General features: G+C 36.4%; 2 protein-coding genes across 5 annotated transcripts; one reads left to right on the forward strand and one right to left on the reverse strand.

The window, feature by feature from the left end:
• The first annotated feature begins 198 nt into the window (after positions 1 to 198).
• On the forward strand, positions 199 to 21,873 carry LOC113501696 (von Willebrand factor A domain-containing protein 8). The gene is made up of 21 exons (XM_026882893.1): positions 199 to 543; positions 881 to 1,004; positions 2,127 to 2,262; positions 2,505 to 2,672; positions 2,874 to 3,038; positions 11,197 to 11,355; positions 12,922 to 13,261; positions 13,670 to 13,916; positions 14,385 to 14,525; positions 14,757 to 14,892; positions 14,966 to 15,869; positions 16,212 to 16,417; positions 16,741 to 16,928; positions 17,321 to 17,480; positions 17,759 to 17,914; positions 18,387 to 18,495; positions 18,917 to 19,037; positions 20,132 to 20,312; positions 20,798 to 20,943; positions 21,226 to 21,327; positions 21,753 to 21,873. The coding sequence occupies exons 1-21, from the start codon at positions 360 to 362 to the stop codon at positions 21,865 to 21,867; spliced, it is 4,188 nt and encodes a 1,395-aa protein (XP_026738694.1). The 5' UTR covers positions 199 to 359; the 3' UTR covers positions 21,868 to 21,873.
• LOC113501697 lies at positions 3,036 to 6,782 on the reverse strand. 4 transcript variants are annotated; one of them, XR_003401306.1, is made up of 2 exons: positions 3,228 to 6,782; positions 3,036 to 3,103 (listed from the first exon to the last, which is right to left on the reverse strand). XR_003401306.1 is itself a non-coding variant. In XM_026882895.1 (2 exons), the coding sequence occupies exon 2, from the start codon at positions 4,744 to 4,746 to the stop codon at positions 3,679 to 3,681; it is 1,068 nt and encodes a 355-aa protein (XP_026738696.1). In that variant the 5' UTR covers positions 4,747 to 4,862; positions 6,302 to 6,782; the 3' UTR covers positions 3,046 to 3,678. The 4 variants fall into 4 exon arrangements, 2 of the variants coding, with proteins under 2 accessions (XP_026738696.1, XP_026738695.1); XM_026882895.1 differs by having other exon boundaries at positions 3,046 to 4,862; positions 6,302 to 6,782; XM_026882894.1 differs by having other exon boundaries at positions 3,046 to 4,862; positions 5,020 to 6,782.
• Positions 21,874 to 23,381: the final 1,508 nt, after the last annotated feature.

Below are 23,381 nucleotides of genomic sequence, written 5' to 3' on the forward strand. Positions count from 1 at the left end.
GTCATGGCTTTACGTGCGATAAAATATCAAATTATAAAATGAATGTAGGTTTCAAATTTACAATATGTTTTTATACAGTCAAATCGCATTTTTTCCTAGCATTTAAAATTTAAATCCTAATATTAAGAAAACCGAAATAATTTCCATAAAATATTGTTTTAGAACGCAAGCGATCAGCTGTTAACGCGGAAACGTCAGTGTGAGATTCAGTTTGACAATAAAGTTTTAGAAGTAGACTTTGACCTATAGATTATTAGAATTTCTATAATAACTAAGTAATAAGAAATTGCGTAATGGCTTAGATATTAAAATATACACCTTACTCCATTTCCTAATGCGATAATTCCATTACTTTAATCATGTATAATCCCGCTGTAACAGTAAGAAGGATCGATGTTTTGATTCGTATTTTGGGCAATCGTAAACAAATATTAGCTGCTAACCCAGTGAGAAGTTATGCTAGTGAGGATAAAGTGACCATAGGAGATATCAGTAAAGAGATTAAGGATCCTAAAAAGGTTGAATATGTGCCTCGAAAATACTGTAAGTGTTTACCTTGAAACTTTAGTTTATAACCTATAAATTTAAGTTTACGTCATGTTTTAGCCGATATCTTTGAAAGTAGACTTAATTAGGAGTACTCTAAGAAATATATAGGATGTTTTAATCTGAACATTACACGAAAAATGCCTTTAGATTGAATTGATGTTATTAAGGCAAACTATTTTAATAAATTCTTAGCAGGAAGATACAAATAAATCAAAGAAGTGAACTGGAATATAAATTATTTTGCTCTGTATCCTCCTGTTAAATTTCATTAAAAATCACTATTTCACATTCTGTCCTAGTGCATAAGTTCTTTAAAACTCTTATTTTGTAGTAACAATTGAAGATGCTGAAATAAAGTCACTGTCACAAAGCACCCTGAGGAACTTAAGATGGATGATGCAAAAAGATTTGCTCGGCCAGGACATGTTCCTGCTAGGAAGGCCTGGACCAAGCAGGTAAGTCACTTGTTTATTTCTTCTATGTTCTTTAAAATCTTATAATATTAGAGTGTGATTATCGTTTCTTAAACTGATTCTTATTAGTGAAAAGGTTTTAAGAAATAATTCTAATAATATTATTGTACAATGTAACCATTCAAAAAGCTAACAATTTAAAAAAATCTTTAAATTTAAATAAAAAAATGTTATAATAAAAAAATATGAACATCTCTGAATTGAAACTTTGTGTTTAATAAAAAAAATGATTTAAAAAATGTAAAAAAAAGGAATTTTGTGTTTTCTAAATGGTTTACATCATTCTGGTACTCTCCAGGATTTTGCATAAGCTTATTAGATGTATATGACAATATAATCCTTAAATATGACTATTATTTAAGTTAAAATCCACTCATAAAGAGTTATCTTAGTCAATAAAAGACTTAAAATAATTTTATGACAATCTACATAATTTATATATTGAATATAAGCATGAAATATTGTGTATGGCATTACTAAATAATGTGTATTAAGATAAAATATAACATGTCAATATTGAACCTTACTGTCTTGGACTCAAAGTCTACTTTCATATTTTACTGCTGTTCTGGAGTCTTTGGTGGCATGATTAGACGAAATTTGTACATTTCAATGCTGTGTGGTATTTCTACTGATCTTTCGACTTTAGTATTTCTCTGCCAAATTGTGTTGCAATCATAGCTATGTTGAATAAGATGAAGGTCAACAAGCATACATTCTTAATATGCCTGATGTTTCAGAAGTAAATTCAGAAATAATCATCATCCCTTGCAGTCTCACAGCTGGGCAATAGGCCTATGTTTATGTGCTAGAGTAGGCTCTAGTTCTATCTGCATAGATGTTAGTTATTGTGGTTAAACATTACACAAATTTCATCAAAAAATTGTTTAGCAGTTTTTGCGTGGAGAAGTAATAAACATAAAACCGCTCATACTTAAGAGTTTATTATAAGACTAGGATTCCCTCTATCCCTATACACTAGACCTTGCGTGCCTGGTATGCCTTGGCCAGCAGTTCTCACTTATAGTATGCTTATTTAAAGAAGGAAAGATGGATCAGTATTGTTAAATTTTTACGTTATAACTATTTTTACTTTTGTTTTAGGAGAAAAGTCGCCCTGCAGTATTTAGAGTTGACACAGAGGGAGTTGGAATACGTGGCTCTCTCGCGAGATACGACGGAAGCTGACCTCAAACAGAGAAGGGAGATTCAGAGCTCCACTGCCAAATATTTTGATCAGGTTAGTGACGTAAAAAAAGAACCTCTAATTAATTTCAATTGCCTAGTGTAAAATATCTCTTAAGTCAGGGCTTTAGTGTTGTTTAAATAAATATTTTGTGGTAAGAGGTATTTCTGTGCTAGATTAATACGACATACGACAGAGATAGGACATAATTTGTTTTTGTAAAGCCTGAGAAAATAAAGGATTGAAAGAAATTCATTTAGATTTATAATATTCGTTATTTCTGCCTTTCTTTTTAGAGTGCAGTACGCGCCGCAGTAGAAGGCCGAGTGCTGGTTCTTGAAGGTATAGAGAAGGCAGAACGTAATGTGCTGCCAGTGTTAAATAATTTGCTCGAAAACAGGGAGATGCATTTGGAAGATGGAAGGTTTTTGGTTCCGGCTTCCAGATATGATAAACTACTAGAGGTATGTTGTTTTTTTTTTAACGTATTTATTGATAATCTGCTATAAGTAATGATATAATAATAACTTTTAGTATAGATTAAACCCACTTGTGAAGACAAATACATATAATTAAATAATAATTTATTGATCTATGTACTTTCTAACGAAATACTTAATTCATTCTTCCAATCTGCCAAATTTCAATACAACATTATTGCACAGGAACATGGTGCTGAAGAAGTTTCAAAATGGCGGCTGGTTCGCGTCGACGAGAACTTCCGCGTGATAGCGCTCGGTCTGCCGGTGCCGCGGTACAGCGGGCAGCCGCTCGATCCGCCGCTTAGATCTCGCTTCCAGGCCAGAGATGTCGCTACTATCGGTTTTGGGGTAAGTCGATCAGAAATAATCAACAAAATCACATTTAGGATAGGTGCACTTGATTCTGAACAGTACTGTGAATGAAAAAGTTAAGTTACTATATACTGTCTATCATGCTTTCATGCTTAAACACGATTAGGCATGAAAGTGTTAGACACGAACAATAGTAAATGTAATATATTATGAATAGACTCATACCTACATAGAAAAGTATGCTTAAAGCTCAGAAAAATACGATCATTTCAGCCGTAAGAATCGGCATATCATCAGCAAGGCATAAGTTCCTACCGATCATAATGGAGTAAGTCCTTTCCCAATACAAATACTACAATATTTTGATGAACGTCCTTATCCCATAAAACCGCAAGGCCACGTTTCATTTAAAACCTTTTTATACCATCCTTGAATTTAAATTTGGAAACAAATAGAAATAATTTATTCGATTAAGAAATTACAATGTCGTAAAAGCTATCTAATAAAAAAGCATTTTATTGCGTAGGCATTTAAGCTACGCATTTGTTTTCATGACTGCCAAGTATTAAGAACCTTATAGAGTTGCCACTTAATAAATTTGATTCACTGCAAACTATCACAACATCAAATGTTACTTTATTTTCCGTGTGAAGGTAAATAAAAAATAACCGCAGTTTTATTTTTTCTTTATATTTGTTTCGAATTTCAAACTTTTATAAGAAGGTTGAGATAGTAAACTTTCCGTGGTATTGGTTATAATGGACTCAACTTTTTTGGGCAAATCGGGCATAAAGATATGGACCTGTCGTTTAGGGTTCTTGCTAACATCTGGTATCAGTTTCTTGTTCAGCATGTCCGCGTATTGTTTCTCGACGGCATTCTTCTCTGAGATCACTTTTTGCCGCGTTTGATCCACGTTAGTCCGGACGTCTCTGCCTTTTGTTTTGTGGCTGTCTTTTATTTTGGCGGGCGTCTCGTGCCGCGGCGTGATCTTCGCGTGCCGTGACTGCCGCGCGTAGTTCTCGATCGTGTTCGCGGACGTCGGCACATAAAAATCGTGCCGATCAATATTCCCGTTTTGTTGCGCTTTTGGACTGTCTCCCCCTTTCGGCGAGGCTCGCCCCTCCTTACGTATGTCGGTTGTCGTTTTTGATTTTGACAAGTTGTGGTTCCGACGCTGTAGCTCAGGCCAGCTGTGTCGTGGCTGTGACATTCTTTCCGCATTCCCCGGCGCCAGTAAATCTATTTTACCAGCTAGATCTAACCACTGCAGCACACGTTCGGAAAGTTCAGTGTTCTCCTTGGCGTCGGTCCTGGCCGTTTTGTTTGCTCTCAAGTTCCTCATGTTGAAATCGAGACTTTCGTAATTGTGAAGATGTAACTCGTTCAGAGGCTGGGGACTGGCTTTTATAATGAACTCGTCGTCAATGTCTTCCACACCATTCAAGTTCAGCGTTTCAATATCGTCGTGGGAGGTGTTCGGCCGCTGGTTGATTCTCGACTTATCGCTCGTGAGAACAAGGTTGAGTTTTCGCAAGCAATCTTGTAGATCCTCGGTACGATGGCTGATGAGGTTGGTGTTGTTGGTGTTGGTGGCGCAGCTGGCCGAGGAGTTGGGCCGGCGCCGCTTGGCGTGCAGCTTGAGTAGGTAGGGGTCGTCGTGCGTGAGGATGGCGTGTCGGAAGCCGCCCACCCACACCGTCCTGACGTACATAGGCCGCTGCGAGGACTGCCACAGTACCATATTCCCACTCGACGCTCGCTCTAACTCATTGAGTCACGCGACAGTTTCTATTAGTGCGTGCACAACTCCCCTGCCTCCTCATAATTGATTCTGATCATCTATCGCTTCCGACGGCTCTGCAAATAAAAAGTTATAGTTGTAAGTTCCATGAATGAACCTGTGGAAAATGGTAGGAGCTTTTACGGATTTGTGTTTCAATGAAACTTGACTGAGATTTTGTATAAATTCATGAACATAGTAAATAACAGCATTTTGATAGTTGTAAGAAATTACTTGGTTCTTTTTCATTGTATAAGAAAGAACAAAATGAAATAGAGAATCCTATAAAAGGATTTCGAGAACGTGATGATTCTTTACACCGATATAAACACTAAACTAAATGCCGTGACCATATTTTTAATCTTGAATGAAATAATTATTCAAAACATTTAATATCTGAAAACATTTAAGTTTGCAAATCTTTATTGCCGCGTTGTAACAAAGCTTAATTAATTTGTCAAAAAACTTTTTCGTAAACGCCAAAATGTATAAATTCCGCAGTGAATATTTTTGCGAAGGAGTATTGTTTCGTAAAAGTTCAACTCAAAAAGGAATTAATTCGCTAAACGGTTGCGGCAGCTTATTATGCACTCCGCCTGTTGCTTGTAAATTGTTTCCGCTGTCGGCAACTAGTAGGGTTTCCATAAGTTTGATAGTAATTGTTGGTACATTAGGAAAAATAATCATTTTATTTTTATTTATCCTTTTGTATCTTTAAAGTGATTATTTTAAAGTGTGCCTTATATAAAATGGTAAAATCTAAAACCACAGCTACTTATCTTTAAAAACACTATACCATAATTAAGAAATCGTACCTTAATGAGAAATATTAAATATGTTAAAAAAATAGCGCGATACTCAAAGTATTGTTTAAGTTTGTAATTAATGCAAAGAATAATTAATTTCATTCAAAAGACTAACTGAAGACTTTTTTGATACAATAAATTTTGTCGGCAAAACATTTATTTCTTGTCAAAACTGAAAGCTTGGTCTCAGTACGTCTGCCAACGGTTGAGGCAGTGATTAATTGAAACCCAAACGTCAAGTAATGCAACTTCCTTACATTGTCAAAGCTTACGACACACTAATAAATTACCCGATTTATTAATAGCCTTGCATACCTATAAATAAGTTGGAAATAGTTTTAATTTTTAAATAATAGAATATATTAAGAAAGGTTTATATGTAGTATAAATTAAATGCTCCGCACACATATGTAAACATTTTTTTTATGAATTAAACAACACAATTGTTCCCGTTATAAAAAAAAAACGCTTTTTGTTATACCAGTACAGTACTTAGAGGCAAAAAATAAAAACAAAGAAAATTAATCAAGTGTAAGTGTTTACAAACTCAATGAGAAACGACGCTTTACACAAGCCTTACAAGTTTTCAAAAATGAAAGAAAACCGAAGAGAACACTTTTGAGTTATTGTCACTATTACACCGAAAAAAATTGGATAAGAATGCGTAATAAAAGACAAAATAATATCAAAATCAAAACAAGAATACTTACAATCGATTCGTTTCATCAGGTCAATGCATTGGCTACGAGCGTAGCACTCTCGTAGTACAAGTCCGTAGCATTAAACTACGAGCGTAGACCTCACATGTCACTCAAATGTTGAATTAAACTAAATTTAAAATATACACAGATAAGCTAATTCTCTAAAAATCGTTAAGTACTGTATTATTTTTCGGTTTACTTCGTTGTATCGCTGATGTGAGCGAGCGTCGTTACTTATTTCCCTGTGAACGGTGACTGGTGGTCGCTACGACGTCGCGAGCGGTTTTGTCGTCAAATAAAGCTGGTTACACACGCGATGACACGATTCGGGTTTAAGGTTGAATATATTACATGTGTCAAGTTGACATCGTGGAGCTTGCGCGGGAATGTTTGCTTTGTTGGTTCGTGTTAAATTGTAACATTTTTTTTGTTTGTTTGTTGTCAGTATTAATTGTTTGGAAATAGTATGCTTAATATTTTTCTATTTTTTTTATTAGTGATATGCCATTTTTTTTTAATATTTTGATTAAAACCAATGCAAATATAGTTTTAATGTTTATACATGTAATTTGGTATTAATTTTTTTTGGAGATATAAAATGTAACACAAATAATTTTTTATACTACATTAGCCTTAATACCAGTTATAAATGACTGTTACAGTTTATTTTTAGTAACAAAATTACACGCACCTTCTGTAATGCCCTAAATGATTTTATGTCTATTACAGTTATTTTGTGTAATATAACGGCTAAGGTAACAGTAGACCCTAATTAATTGTTATGGCTGAAACAGCCAACGAATTCAAAATTGAATATGAAATTGTAGCTTGTAGAAAGTGAGATTTTATTTATTAGAGATGACGCAAAAACTATTATATTACTTGCAAAAACATCCTTGTCATTGTTATATCTACTTTGTCTGTCTCTCCAAGAAAAATACAAAAGGTTTCACTTAGATCGCATAGCTAAATTATTAAATTATTCCTTTTTACCCCGTCATTGTTCCACTAACAAAAATCTCTAAGAATCTACTTATCTACTAAGAATGATACATTGGCCACTATACGGTATACCGAATCAACAGCCGATTCCTCCTTCCATTTTCGGACCCAAGCATCCTCGCCCTAGAATTAAAAAAAACAATTTCAAAAATACGTTTTGAAGTATCCCTTTGACAATAAATAAGTATCCTTACAGAACCTAAAACTTCAGCTATAAAGAAGCCGCGTCCACGGCATCCTCCTGTAATTATTCGTCGTATCGTGCGACAGTTCGTAATTTATTCCAAAATATTGTTGTATTATAAATTTTGCATAAATCCTATTCGGTTTGCATAATTTCGGGGGACTCGATACAAACTGTTTGGGGCACGGAACATTAAGTTTAATGGTAGGAAATAAGTAGTTTGGTGAACTCAGGGATAGGTAAAGTTTGTGCTAATAGCTGCGGCGCTGATAACATCTTTTGAGCGACTCTATGGATGCTATAAAAGGTTTTAATGTGCTATAAATGCTGTTCTACATTTGTTTTTGGGAGGTATGTTAAATGTAGGTATGGAGTCGCTAATGTAGTTTTACTAAATAGTAGTTTAAAATTGGTTTTAGCTTTTAATATTGACATGTACCAAGTTTACCATTGGAGTCAAAAATTTCTTTTTGCAATTTCAAATTGATTTTCCTCTATCCAAGATCGACTAAAACTCATAATAGCTATATTAATCTAAACAAAATAAAACTACTTCTTAAATAATCCAACACTTGAATCGAACAGTAAACACCCTTTATAGTCAATACTCCAGGCGCTAGACTCACGAACGTTTGCCTAAGTCGGCGGTATGCTAATACCGAGCTATCAGATTCTAAAACCTTCCATCACCCTTACTACGATCACTTAAACAATTACCGCGGCCGTTGCGCAAGCGAGACAGCAATTTAAACTTTGTATAGCGCTATCTCTCTCCCACAATGTGTATGGTCTTGTTGTCAGATATGATGGTAAGCCCTCAGACGTTAGTTTATGTGTTTCGTATGTACTCGTGATCACGTATCAACTGACATTATTTATTACCGCACCACTTTCGCTGTCAAATAGGTTAGTGCTTCCACGTACTGTTTTGGACTTTGCGGTACCTTTGCGGGGTAGGCACGAGGATTATACTAATCTTTTCATGTGGCTTCGTCTTCAGAGACTTGATGAGATTTTTTTTTAATAAGTCTAAATTAGAGTTCGTTATCTTCTTGTCGAAAAAGATTCTTAACGTTTTCTTAATAGACTCCAAATATTTTTTTTATAGACCATATGCCTAAGTTGATCCTGAAAGTCGACGTTAAAAAAATAAGTATATTTTATGACTATTATAATCATTCCTGTAAAATATTGTACAAAACGAATGGTGAAGATGATGCTGTTAATGGTACTCTTATTATAAGCTGATAGATTCCAGCTTGGTTTTTCTTTTGTTCTTTTACAACAGTATGCGGTATTCGTAATATATCGTTGTTTTGACGTCCTACATTTCACATAATATTTAGAGTTCTGTACCCAAAAGTTTTAAATAGAACCCTATTACTGACGCAGCACTGTATCTTCCTGTCAGTCTGCATTTTTAAGGATAATGTATTTCAGTTGTCCGTGCAACAAATATAAAAAAAGAGGTATCGAGAATAAGCAAACTGATTATGGTCATATATTTCTTGAGGGTCAAAGAAAATTTTATTGTGGGAGTTTTTGTTTAGCCACAAATGTAACGAGCCTTGCGAAAAACGCATATACCGAACGTATCGAGCGTATCCTTTTGTAATAATCTATATCTATACTTACTTAATATATAAAGCTGAAGAGTTTGGTTGTTTGTTTGAACGCGCTAATCTCAAGAACTACTGGTTCAAAATGAAAAATTCTTTTTGTGTTCAATAGACTATTCACCGAGGAAGGTTTTCGGCTATATACCATCGCGCTGCGACTAATAGGAGCGAAGATACAATGGAAAATCCGGAAAAAACAGGGAAAATTATTTATCTTCTAGGGCTTCCGTTCAAAAATTCCTAACTTATATCTTCTAACAACGCGGACGAAGTCGCGAGCAACAGCCAGTTTTGAATAATGTTGTCCCCCTGATCGTAAACAAACATGAACGGTCCTAATGAGTTGTCAGAATTAATAGCGTAGTGTGTATTAATTGAAGATAAAGGTAAAGGTAATTGTTTCTGTATCGGCGTGGTAATGGGGCGCTAACATGCCACGCTTCTATCGCAATCAGAGGTTAAATGTTTATTTGTGGGTTCACCTCATGGTACATGTAAGGGGGAAAGTACGGGTGAAATTGCCTGTATTAGAGGCTATAATGTTTCTCTAATAATCGGCTTTACAGTTAAATTCAAAGGTAATAGGGCTGTGTTGCAGTAATTGAATTTTTTAGGAACTATCGTGAGGATGATACATTATTAAATGATGGAACGGTTTACTCACGCGTTTATTTATAGGGATTGCCTGACTAGTTTTGGACTCATAAGCCGCCGGTCGTGCTCGTCACAGTAAAAAAAAATTTGGATGGGAATCGAACCTTCGACCCCCAACTAGGCTTAATATTATGGTAGTGATGAAACGCTCTGATTTTACGTTAAGATAAGTAAGTCAAAGTAAGGTCGGCAGTTGGCAATGTTTTTATTATAACATAAATATCTCAGATCTCAGATTTAATATCATCATAAATTGATTTATCTTTCAATCAAAATGTTGATGCAACATACTAAACAATCATTACTGTTATTATACTCGTAAAATCCTTTATTTGTAATACATATGTGATCATATGTAACCTTGCAAAGGTTATGAAGATGTGGTAATCATTAAGGACTGATCTAAATTAATGCATAGCATCGAAGCACATATAACAGTATATACAGTTCCTAAATCAATTCACTTAAATTCTGGAGTGCATTTGTCATTTGTCATTTCAAACCCAACCGGAGTCCTTAATCATAAGGCGGGCGGGGTCGAGAGTCGATCTGAACATTTGTATTTCTTTGATTAAGAAATGTTATCACCAATTGAAGTATCAATAAAGTATGGTCTTTGAATTTTCTGTCTGAAATTCTCATTATTGTTTTCTTGCGTCTTTAAATCATTAGTTCTGAACTGCAATTTTATTCTTTTCTAAAACTTTTAATACATTAGGAAAAATTAAAGCTAAAAACCCTTAATAACCCAACAATTAGTCCTTGTTTAAGTTCCTTTGACGCGGGGGATATTTAGCGTAACTTTAATCCATCCATCACATGCCGAGTGTTGCCTAAATACCAACATAGTTTCGTGACGCGGTCGCTTAATTTTCATAATTGCTGGAATTTAATTTACCACGTTGAATTCAAACGGTTGAATTTGTGAGCTTTCGCGAAAATAAATTGTATATGATTTACGAGCGCCGAGTTTTGTTCGTTTTACTTTGGTTCGAGTATTTTTATGTCTTTGTTTACTTTTCGGTATTCAGAAGGTTTTGGAGTTACGAAACGCAGCGTTGTTGGCAAAATGAATGGTTTCCTGGTATCGTATTTTCTTTGGTCTGAAAACTGATATGGCTTTTGTGAGGTTTTGAAGATTTTGTTTCAGAAGCTTGTTTATCATTGCTTTATTTTATAATATTTTTGCCTTGATGTCTTTAGTCCATGATTATCTCTTCATGAAGATTAAATGAAAGAAGAGCCTTTTTCCCGATAAAGTAAGGAGAAAGGTCAACAATAGCATAAAAAAGACATGCAACTCAATTCTGTAATTTTTGACTTAATGAAACTTTAGTTGCCAAAAATTATACATAGTCATCACTAAAAAAAATATTCGGAATAAAACTGTCATTTAAATGTACACACATAGGAGGAATGTAACTAAACAACATTTCCATTTACAGGAACACCTAAACGTGTTAAAGGACGAGGCTCCCCAGGTGGACCCCGTGAAGCTGGAGCAGCTGCTCTCCGCCGCGTACGCGCTCATCAGCCCGGAGCTGCAGCAGGTCAGCCTGCCCGACTTCCCTGTTGACAGCCTGCAGGCTGCCGCTCTCATACTGGTAAGAATTAGAACTTGTAAGAACGCCTGTTTTTTTATAAGACAAAGGGTTTATAATTTTTTAAATCACATTTATAAAGAACTTCCGGAATTAATTCAAGCACTTACTAACCACCCAATAGGGAATTTAACACACAAAACAGTTTAGTCCGACAGACAGATTTCCAAAAAATGTTGGATTTTTTTTTTCTGTTATTGTTAAGTTTTAAGTGTTTAGGGTGATTTAAAATCTCGATCTGTTTCTTTCTTTATGGTTTTAGACCCTACTACCATACCTAAGTAATAAAATGAAAAATATGTATTTAATATTTTTTGGAAATCTGTCAAATACAAACCAAATGTTAATCAAATACCAATAGGGTATGTATTTGCTTGTCTTGTGCGGGGTTTGAACGCGCTTCATCTCGCGCACAGTGGCCGTGTGGCGCGTCGGTGTTGAGTCGTATACCACTCGGCTATGCTTGCAGTCAATCTTTACTTGACAAGTCCATGATTCGGGAAGTACCTAAAGTGGACACATCTTTATTAACATACATTTTTGACTACTTATTACTACATTCAATATTGTACAATTATCCTAACGTTGTCGAGTAGTGTTTTCTTGAACTTTTACAACTTATCTTAAATTGAATAAAACATAGTAGTAGCAAGTTTAACCTCAACAACGAAATGTGTAAAATTTGCATAAACCTTAAAGATAAACCTTATCCCACGACGAAGAACCAATAGACACCCTGTTTTATTTGACAAGCGAGATACTGGTGACCTTGGAGTCCTGAATGCACGCGAACCCATCATCAGGGGACCCTCTCAAGGTCAAGTCGGGGTGTTCTTGTTTATAGTTTGTTAGTTTATGCCGCGGTGTCGCCTTACTTGATAGAAATATGCTGTTCTTTTTGTGGAACAAATAATGGGCTGTTAGAACGCGAATGTGTAAACTTTCGAGAGCTATAAATAGATTTTTTGCGGTTGCTCGTTTGAAGTTTTGGTAAAGTTTTTTGATGTATGCTTTGAAGTTCTTTTTGAAACAAAAGAGCTATTCCAATATGTTTGTTCATGCAGTTTTTTTTAAGTGGGTTATATGTACGGGTGATATATAGACAAACACAATGACATAGAGTCACTTTTCTGTGTAGTCGTTAACTCCAAACTTTCCTCATTAAAATGTAACACGGGAGAATATCGTGTTCTGTACCGATTAATTTCAGTACCAAGGTCTTACGTTTGCATTTTAAATAGAAAAGTTTTACACTGTACCGTAGAAATACAGGAATTACTTAATTAAACAACTTTTGAAGAAAACTCATTTTATTGTGACGGCTGTGCATTGCAAAAATGTTATCACGCTATTTATTTTTCGGCTTCCTGTTAAAGAAAATGTGCTATTTTTTCTTTCTAATTTAAAATGTAAAAGAAATATTCTGTTGTGGATTGTATCCAGGGAGTCTTATAATCATATGCAAAAATGATACTTACGCACTAGACTAGTTGATGTTATATGTTATTTGATAAATTAAGGTCCATGGCGACTTTGAAAATGTATTAAACATTCTTTTCTCCTTTTCAGGAACGTAACCCAAACATTCCGATACACAAATTAATATACCTCCTCTATCCATACAATTCATTCCTATCAAAAGAACACGTGAAGAATGTTGAGGCTGTTCTCCATAACCTCAAGATAAACACTTCTACGAAATGGAACATAGCTTTCCAAGGCGTAGAGTTCAAAGGAAACCAGGCGTTAGTGAATATGGAAATAGATGGTGCTAAGTCACAGTTTAGCGTGCCATGTGGAAGTAGAAAAACTGGGGAATATAATAAGTATATGATCAAGACGGCTTATCAAAGTGAATTGCTGAATGAACTGCTTTTGAGCCACAGTGTTGGAGACTTCTGTATAATTGGTAAGTTTAACTTCACTAGAAGTATAGTCAATTCAATTCATCTCGCGATACCTTGAAACCGGTGCGTACGCCACTCGACCACGGAGGTCGTCTTATATTTCGTAAACAAACAATAAGTGTCATACAGTGATTTAAAATCACGGGTGACGTCACTTGCCAGTAAGCTTTTACTGGCAAATGATGTTTTTACGTTTACTTTAGTGCAACATATGTATTCAATATTTTTTGGAAATCTGACAGACTAAACAGATTTCTTTTGTCCGAATTAGTCGAATACAATATTGCTGTCAAGCGCATGCACACATAGCGCGCTAGGCAGAGTAGGACTATCTGTATATGTATACACACTCTTAAAACTTCAATTCCCATATAAGGACATGTAAATATCCATTTTCATTTCTTACCCAGGTCCAAAAGGCTGCGGCAAAAGCCTTTTAGTTGCTCAACTGTCATCCTTATTGGGCTACACAATAGAGCCTATAGTCCTATACCAGGACATGACAGCCAGAGACTTGGTACAGCAGAGAACGACTCTGGACAATGGAGACACAGTGTGGAGGAATTCGGCTCTCGTTGATGCCGCTTTGAAAGGACATTTAGCGGTATTAGATGGACTTCATCGGATACATGCTAGTACTCTTGCTGTGTTGCATAGGTATGTTGAAGACAATCCAACTGATATTAAAAGCGTGAAAGTTTGTATGTATGTATAAATGTTTGTTTTTCGTCCACGCAAAAAATAAAACAAACATTCGATTTGGTGGAGCGTGCAATAGCTACATAGTTTAAAATACTTAATAATTGATGATTTTCTGGTTAATTCTCGCTGGATTGATCACGATCACGAGGTCTTTACTTTACTTTTTCACTCTTCGTTATGTCACTCTTCAACTGTGTTATATTTGAGGACGGCAAAAAAAGACGAAATCAAGAAAGCGTGTTATGGATCTTGGTTCGGTCATGTATTAAGGCAGAAAGACAACCGCATTTTTATTTTTTTCCTAATAACGTAAAAGATTTTTACAATCAGCCATGTAATCACATAGTTGTAAATACTTGTTGTGAATTGTAAGGTTATTTCTTTCCGTACATCCATCCCCCACATTGTAATAACTCTTTCCAGGCTTGTCCACGACAGAGAGTTACAGCTTCACGACGGCACGCGACTCTTACGACAGGACCGTTACGATGAACTGCTCGCGTCTGGTATCACCGAGGCACAACTCGAACAGAACGGCGTCAAGAAGATACACCCTGCCTTTAGGTGAGAGCTACGTTTGAATTGATAAACCGTGAAAGAATATATGGTTTGCTTAACTGGAAAGGTTCCGTAAATTGGACTTTATAAAAATAGAACTTGACTATTTTCCTTATCATTTAAATCATGTCTGGAGCTGAGAAATAGAAGGAAAACGAACATACTGGAGGCAAACGAATAGATGAAATGATTTCATACCGACTTAATCCATATTTTGACTGTCTACCTTTATTACAGAATAGTGGCATTAGCAGAGCCTCCAGTCCTCGGCCGAGGACAGCAGTGGCTGTCTCCAGAGATACTCAGCCTTTTTATATTCCACGAGATGAGAAACTTGAGCAAGAGCGAGGAAATATTCATCATCAATAGTTTAGTAAGTATTGAGGCACACTTCGTTTTTATTGAAAATATATAAATAATCTAATAATATACATTTATTTCCACAGTACGGAGATATATCCCAACCCCTACATTCAATTATAAATCTGGCAGATGAGTTAAGGAGATCAGAAGACAGTACCCTCAAAAACCTATCATCATCTCTATCCACTCGTCAGCTCCTCAGGATAGCCAGCAGGATGTCCAAATACCCCACGGACTCCGCTTACGAGACCGTCCAACAGACATTCTTAGCAAAATTCCTACCGAACTTAGCAAGACGAGCGCTAGATGGCGCTAGTCAAAAACTCGGTATCGACCCACCTCGAAGGTTTGGCATCTTCGGTAATAACCCCTCGGAAGCTAAAGTCGAATGTTCTGTCAAAAATAATGTTCTAACAATAGGAAATACAAGCACGAAAATATTCGAAACGGACGCCTTGACTAAAGTACCAGATATCCTGTTCTACGATGTGCCTCAACACATGAGATTGCTGGAATGGTTGCTGCAAGACTTTTTGCTGGGCAACCATCTACTGTTAGTCGGCAACCAAGGTGTGGGAAAGAACAAAATCGCAGACCGGTTGCTGCAACTCTTGAACCGTCCGAGAGAGTACATTCAATTACATCGAGATACTACGGTGCAATCCTTAACGGTTCAGCCTACAGTGAAAGATGGAGTAGTTGTTTATGAAGACTCTCCCTTAGTGAAAGCAGTTAAGTACGGCCATGTGTTAGTGGTTGACGAGGCAGATAAGGCGCCTACACACGTGACGTGTATCTTGAAGACTTTAGTCGAAAACGGTGAAATGATCCTCAGTGATGGTCGGAGAATTGTGCCTAAGAATTTGCTTGACAGTTCTGGTGGCGAAGTTTCCAGCTTCATTCCGGTACATGATGATTTCAGAATGATTGTACTGGCGAATAGACCTGGATTCCCATTTTTAGGAAATGATTTCTTTGCATCATTAGGTAAATATCATATTTTAATTGTCTATCATCATCATCATCATCATCTCAGCCTATCGCCGTCCACTGCTGGACGTAGGCCTCCCCCAAAGAGCGCCAACCATCCCGGTCCCGGTTAATTGTCTATAAAACTTGTTAAATCAATAACAGTTATATTTCAGTTAAGGGTTCTGTGCTTATGAATGATCCATTTTCTTTATAAAAACCGGTAGATTCTTAAAGAAAAACTGTACAAAATACAACTGTACAAATCTCAGGAAAAACCTAATTTAACATTTTTGTTTAAACACTTCTTATATTGAAATATCCAATAACAATCTACAAGAAGACTTTTTCTATTTCTAGGCGATTTGTTTTCGTGTCACGCCGTTGACAATCCGTCGATAGAGTCCGAAATGGAACTTCTCCGGTCGTACGGACCGGACGTGCCTCATGACGTCATGAAGAAGCTAGTGCAGGCGTTCGCGATACTAAGAGATAAGGCTGATCAAGGACAGCTGACCTATCCCTACTCTACTAGAGAGCTCGTCAATATTGTTAAACATTTACAGGTAAGTTAATTAGTATCATGTTTATGTCACCATATAATGTCATATTAAGGGAAAACGGGTTTACTTCTTGTATCTTCACATTCACGATTCGTAGAAAGGTGTTTCGGTTTTCCCTTAACTTAAATTTTGGAGCGAAACAAAATGCTTCTAACTCAAAAATTATTTACAAATTATACTAACGTGTAGATTCACTCGGAACAGAACGACACTATAAACAGTCACACATTCATTAATTCGTCTTTATCAGAGCGATCGAATTTAATTTCAGAAGTGTACCTAAAAATAATTTAAATACTATACTAAACAAAGACTTCTACCATTAGAAATACCCCGGCGAAGACTTAGCGACGGCTATCGGCAACGTGTTTGACTTTGACCGGTACAGCAAGGACATGGCTGACACACTCCTGGAAGTGCTTCACTCCAGCGGCCTGCCCACAGAGGGCGTGCTTGAAGGACGCTCGAAAGACGCGCTCAAGAAGATACAGCTCACTGTGGATAGACATAGTGGGTGAGTTCGAGAAATTGCTGTTGATTTGTCAATTGACAATTTGAGTTTTTCCCAGCAATTTTTGGTTCGGCGAATGCATGTTGGGCAATATGTTATATAATTTGAATGTAATGCTTTAGTTGTTTATTGACGCCCTTCTAGTTTCTGGCAAGGATTTTTAACAGAGGATTCTGAAGAAAATAGGGTTTTGTAATACATAATATAATAAACTGCATTACATTATTTTTTTGGCGTTTGTTACTCAGTTAATTGCAAATGTGGAAATCCAAACTACGTTACATTATAATACTAGGCTGTAAATATTCCACTACACGGCAAACGGCCTTTTATGTGAGCCAATGATTTGAGCCCTTTTAAAACCTTATTAAAACCATAATTGTTGCTATTTCCAGTAAAGATGTATCATCTCCAAAGCATGGTAAAGAGGACCCTAAGAACGAGCCGCACGTGGGCGGCAACACGTGGGCGGGCGGCACTGGCGGGAGGGACACCGCCGGCCTGGGCGGGAAGGGCGGGCCCTACCGGCTGGATAAGGGACATGATGTGCATCAGGTAGAATGCTCTTCCTTCAAAATACTACATCTTCTCTCTCTCGACGATCAAATTATTTGAGTCTTATAAAAAGGGGTATGAGTCCAACCATTGCAAATCTTTTTGGAGACACTTTATAGTGAGATAAGACATGGGGAAAGAGTGTGAGAGAGATAGAACAAGAAGATATACAGCGCACTAGGCAGCGTCTCAAAAGAGTTTCTTCCTTGCATTTTATGTGCGTCACACAAATCACAGTGGTCTTATTACCTTCAGACCAGCAATAAATACTTTTTCAGCTTTCAGACGCTGAAAAAGACGACATACCGGAGCACGTGAAGCAAGCAGCTCGCGATATGAATAGAAAGGCTTTCGAGGAGCGTCTGAAAGAGATTCAGATGAGCGAGTACGATGCCAAGCTGTATGGGCAGTTCTATAGGGCCGTGCAACCGCAGGTGAGTGGTAATCAAATGTGGACTCTATTCTCAAGGTACTAAGGTTGTTGTTAGAATTTGTTATCGTGTCGGGATGGTTGGACGTTTGTGCTTTGAGTTTTTCTATAATAATACTGATTTAAACTATTGGATAAAAGAATAGAGAGGTAAAAGTACTTATCAAAAGTAAACAATCTTGTTAAGTATGTATTTTTGCCAAAACTCAGTTAAAAAATGGAACGCGACATTAAGCCAGAGTAAAAAAATAAAAAAGATTACCAAAACAATTGTGCCACTAAAATATATCTCTCGTTCTTTTAACATGTGTTGTTATAAAATATACCCCAAGATAGTTTAACAACTTTTTTTTTAATACCGTAATACATACGTATTACGGTATTAAAAAAAAAAGTTGTATACCGTTTACATAGTATCTTATTTTTCATTTTAAACAAATTTCATAATATGAACGATTTTTACTGTAATGTTATAGATAGGAGCATTACGCGGCGTCTTAGCTGAACTGCAAGCGAAGAAGAAGGAAAGACAATGGAGCCGGCACCAGACTAGCGGCGAACTTGACGACGGAAAAATTATAGAAGGTGAAATTGTGTTGTTATATAAATTAGTATTGTTATTAAAATAGCAAAAAATCTCGTTTGGTACATTTTTAAATTCTAAATTAATATATTAACTTTAAACTTTAATATTGAGAAGTTTGCAACTAAACTATAACTGCGTAAGTTGATCGATCACCGGTTAAGCTACAGTCCGTGGATAGTTACCATCTAAGTCATAACGAGTTCCTCCGAGTTTCCGAAGGCACTTTAAATTGTGGGTTTCGGCTTTACTCATCTTAAAAACGGTTGGTCAGAAGCTAGAAAGTCTAACAACCAATCTTATAAAAAGATATCGTGTTGACCAGGTTTGGGTAGGTGAAACTGGAAATCGACCCCAACATTTTCGGGCAAAAAGTCTACTCTGATGATGATACCATTCTTGAGTGTTCATACATTACGTCAGGTCTGGCGGGCGAGCGCTCCATCTACCGGCGCCGCGCGGAGCAGGAGCCGCCGCCCGGCGCGCCGCCGGAGCGCGCCAAGCGGCTGCGGCTCGTGCTCGACGTGTCCGGCAGCATGTACAGGTACCTGCCACCTGCTGGACTAGGGACACTGCTTTTGAATGCCGGTATAGGCAAGTGGTTAAGGTCACCATGCCTAACACTGTGCGCAATGTATCGAAAGTTCGATAACCAAGTAGGGCAAGAGTTTGTGTGATCCGCGAATGCGTTTCACTTGGATTTTTGTGCAACCACCCAGGACACAAGAATCGTTTATAAAAACTAAAACTACCTATGAATTGTGAATTTAATTTCTAACCTTATGCAAAATCACCTGAGGTAAAAATCGGTATACTACTCTGAGAGGTACTGTTGAGTTTATTTGATGACATTGTGTCGAGAAAAATAATAAATAAAAATTCCACAACTTTCACACAACGCCATCTAGTCTCAAACTAAGCAGAGGTTGCATTATGAGTACTAGACAACTGATAAACATACTTTTATATTTCTAAATACATACATAATACACCGTAATTTTTTAGTCGTCTTACAAAAGCAGCCCATTTCATGTATCCAATGACTAGAACTAGAAAAATAGGTATTTATGAGATTTGAATAAATTTAAAATGCAATTTTTATTCAATATTATGATGCAATTCGTAGTTTTTTAGAAACACAGCTCTGTTGCGAGCGCGGTCCGAACCTTGTAACAATGGTGAGGGGCGCGGGCGGCGGCGTTTTTATCATTTTTAAGAGTGTATCTCAGATTTCTCTTGTTTAATTTTTCTTCGTACTTATTATCTTAGTTGATGATAAAAAAATAATAATCGCGCCTAGGGGTATTTTTCGTCGGATACATGAAGTGGGCTCCTCTTGTAAGACGACAAAAAATCACCGTGTATAGATAAATTACACCCAGACACAGAACAAATGATCGTGCTCATCACACAAACATTTGTCCTGGTTGGGAATCGAACCCATAACCTCCGGTATAGCAGTCAGGGCCACTAACCACTAGACCAACAGGCCAGTCAAAATAAGAATTACGAGTACTTCTGACTTCCGCCTTTCCCTTCCATCCAGACATTCTCCTCTTTTTTATCTGCCATTTTAATCTCAACTACAATTCACTCCAAATAAATAGCTGAAACAACCTTCCTAACCAACCATTCTAGGTTCAATTCCTACGACGGTCGTCTCGAACGCTCAATGGAGGCGGTAGTCCTGTTGACCGAGGCGATGAAGGGTTACGAGGCTCGCATCCGGTATGACATGCTGGGGCATTCTGGAGAGGACCACGCGCTGGAGCTGGTGAGGGTTGACAGACCCCCGGATAATGAGAAGCAGAGGTTGCAGGTGAGATGATATGAACTTTCTCAACAATATGTGCTAGATGAAGTTTGTATAGCTATTTGCACTTTAGCGGTGTATAAAGTAGATATTTTTTAATCCTATATCAGATCATACTGCTCCTCTTCAAACATTAAAAAGTATTCGTATTATTATAAACTATAATGGCAGTTGCAATCGAAAATATTCACATTGGGCTAGAAAATTGGAAATGGCAAAAAAATATATTATGGACACTATTTTATGTAACATTTGTTGTAAAAACATTCTTTCAAATAAATTATATAAATTCTAAAAACAATTATCGGAATCGGAACGAATAAAATGATTTCTTCCCCTCATTGAATTAAACATGACTTAGATTTTTTTTCCCTTTACGTAATCAAAATGCATGAAAACAGTGCTCTGACAATTTCGCCTGTTTTGCAAAGGCCTTCACCACGACTTATCCCACTTTTCCCTATTATAACGGTTCGTATATAAAATTCTAGATAATCCGCACGATGCACGCCCACGCGCAGTTCTGCTGGTCGGGCGACAACACGCTGCCGGCCGCCAAGCACGCCATCTCCAGCCTCGCCGCGGAGGACGCCGACGAGGCCATCGTGCTTATACTGTCTGATGCTAATCTTAGGAGGTTAGTACTTATATCACTTATATATGTGTCAAATTAAAAGAATTATGAACAAACTCTTTAAGTTTCTATTTTAAGATATGAAAAACCGACAAGTGTTCCTTATACATTGACCTTTACTGCACGGTTAGCTTTACCACTCCTAATATGCTGGGAAACATTTTGCGGGTTCGAACCTCACGTGTGACTTGACTGTTTGCGGAACGCCCCGCGACACAAGGATTCAATACCTTACTTCGGAAATTTGGAATAAAATGAATAAATTATTTGGTTTGAATCTTTTAGATACGGCATCCAGCCGGAAGAGCTAGGCACGATTTTAACATCAGACCACCGAGTACAGGCACACGTCATCTTCATCGGCAGTCTGGGAGACGAAGCCAATTCGTAAGTACTGAAAGCATATTGCGAACTTAATATGACCAGTCATTATTGTAATACAAAACATTTATTTAATCATCTTCGTTCTCCTATGTACATAATTCTTTATTTGGTCTAAAAATGTAATTCGTTTGTCCGATAGATTTCCAAAAAATACCGGAAAAGTATCTTTCTTTTATCTTATCTTTTATCGCATAATTGAAAAAAAGATTAAGGTTTTAAGGTACATTAGTTAAAATCTCGTGTGACGTCACTTATCAGTACAAATTTTACCGACAAGTGACGTCATACGGCGCCACTTCCATGCGTGTATCACCAACCCCATCTTAATTTTAACGCATTTATTTTTAGAATACTTATTTTTTTAAATGAAGTACCCTATTGTGTTGTGTAAAGAGTTTTATACTTACATTAGTTTCAATGTCCGCTAGCCTCCTGCGCCGCTTGCCAGCAGGCCACGCTCACGTCTGCATGGACGTCGCCTCCCTGCCGCAGATCATGCAACAGATATTCGCCTCCTCGCTACTACAGTCCTCTTCACAATAACAACAATATTGATAAAAGAACATTATAAAGGCACAATGGGTTGACGTATCCATGTGGATAAAAAATCCTTAAAACATTAAAAAAGATTGAGAAAAAAAATACAATATAAATGCCAATGTAATATGACCTGTCTTTTTTTGATGAAACGCAGGTTGTGTTGACTTCTGAATTGTCTACCTGTTTCACTTTATACCTTAAAGTGAAAGAGGTAGAGCATGAGATTGAATAACGAATTAAAAGTCAAGTGTCTATGAGTCACAATATAGATTTTGTTACATTTTTGTATAGAGTTAATTTAAGGTTATGACGATTCATAAGATGCGAATAGATACGAACGTCTTGCGTATTCCTTGATATTATAATATTGTAATCAAAATGGTTAAGGACCTTAAAGGGTATTGGAATAAGGTCGTTTTTGGTATAAGAATATATTTTTGTATCAGAATCAGGGTTAACGAAGAGATTTAATATCCGTGTAAGTTATTAATGAATAGTGAATAAAACAAATATTTAGTATATATATGACATATTTTGTTCAACTTCAAAATCAGGTCTTATTGTATTTAGCATAAGGTTCAAACTTCCAATAATCACACAATAATTTTCTTTACCAAAGACTTTATTTAATTTATGACTCAGTATTTAAGTATAACATGCCCTGTACATACATTAATACATGTTTATATGTATTTTAAACCCTAATAGACGCTAGATTCTCTTTGCAGTGTGATAAACTTGATTTTTGGAAAGAGGCTTAAAATAAGCTATGATCCATTGACAAAATGTATGTAGTATTATTTGTACATGATTTATGTAAGGATAATAATATGTTTTTGATAATATATTTATTATAAAACAATTCCTGCACACTAAACACAGTTTTATTTTTCAATAATGTAGCTTATTAAACGTTGTATAGAATCCGCGAAGTACAAAACATTTGAAACAGTTGTACAGTAATTGTTTAAGTATGTATAGGTATACAGTGTTATATAATCTAATAGGACAATTTTATATTTATTATTTTATTAAAGAAATTACAACTAAATAAAGTGCATTTTTATTTTTGAAAATTTTCTCCATTGACTTAGAATTATATAGTCGGCTTGCCACCGACAATTTTTCGGTTATCTTTGCTACTAAATACCAATTATTATTATGTTGCATATTATTATTACGTCAGATACGTTATCAGACGTCTGATAAACATAGCTAAATATTTCAAAGTTACAAGAATTTCACACAGATAAATTACACCCAGTGGTCTTCACAAACATTTTGTCCTAGGTGGGAATCAAACCGTCGTCCTCCGATATAGCAGTCTGGGCTACTTACCACTAGACACAGGCCAGTCAGATTATTTCAAATGAAACAATAATGTTTCTTTCCATATTATGCCTCGTGTGATCGCATTGGATACCTACTTGCCTAAACCTTGCTAAATTTTACGTCGCACTTTCTTTTTTAACCCCCAACATAAGATGTACAAAATGAACATTTAAAGAACAAACATT

This window comes from Trichoplusia ni, chromosome 16 (genome assembly GCF_003590095.1).
Source record: "Trichoplusia ni isolate ovarian cell line Hi5 chromosome 16, tn1, whole genome shotgun sequence".
NCBI lineage: Eukaryota > Metazoa > Arthropoda > Insecta > Lepidoptera > Noctuidae > Trichoplusia > Trichoplusia ni.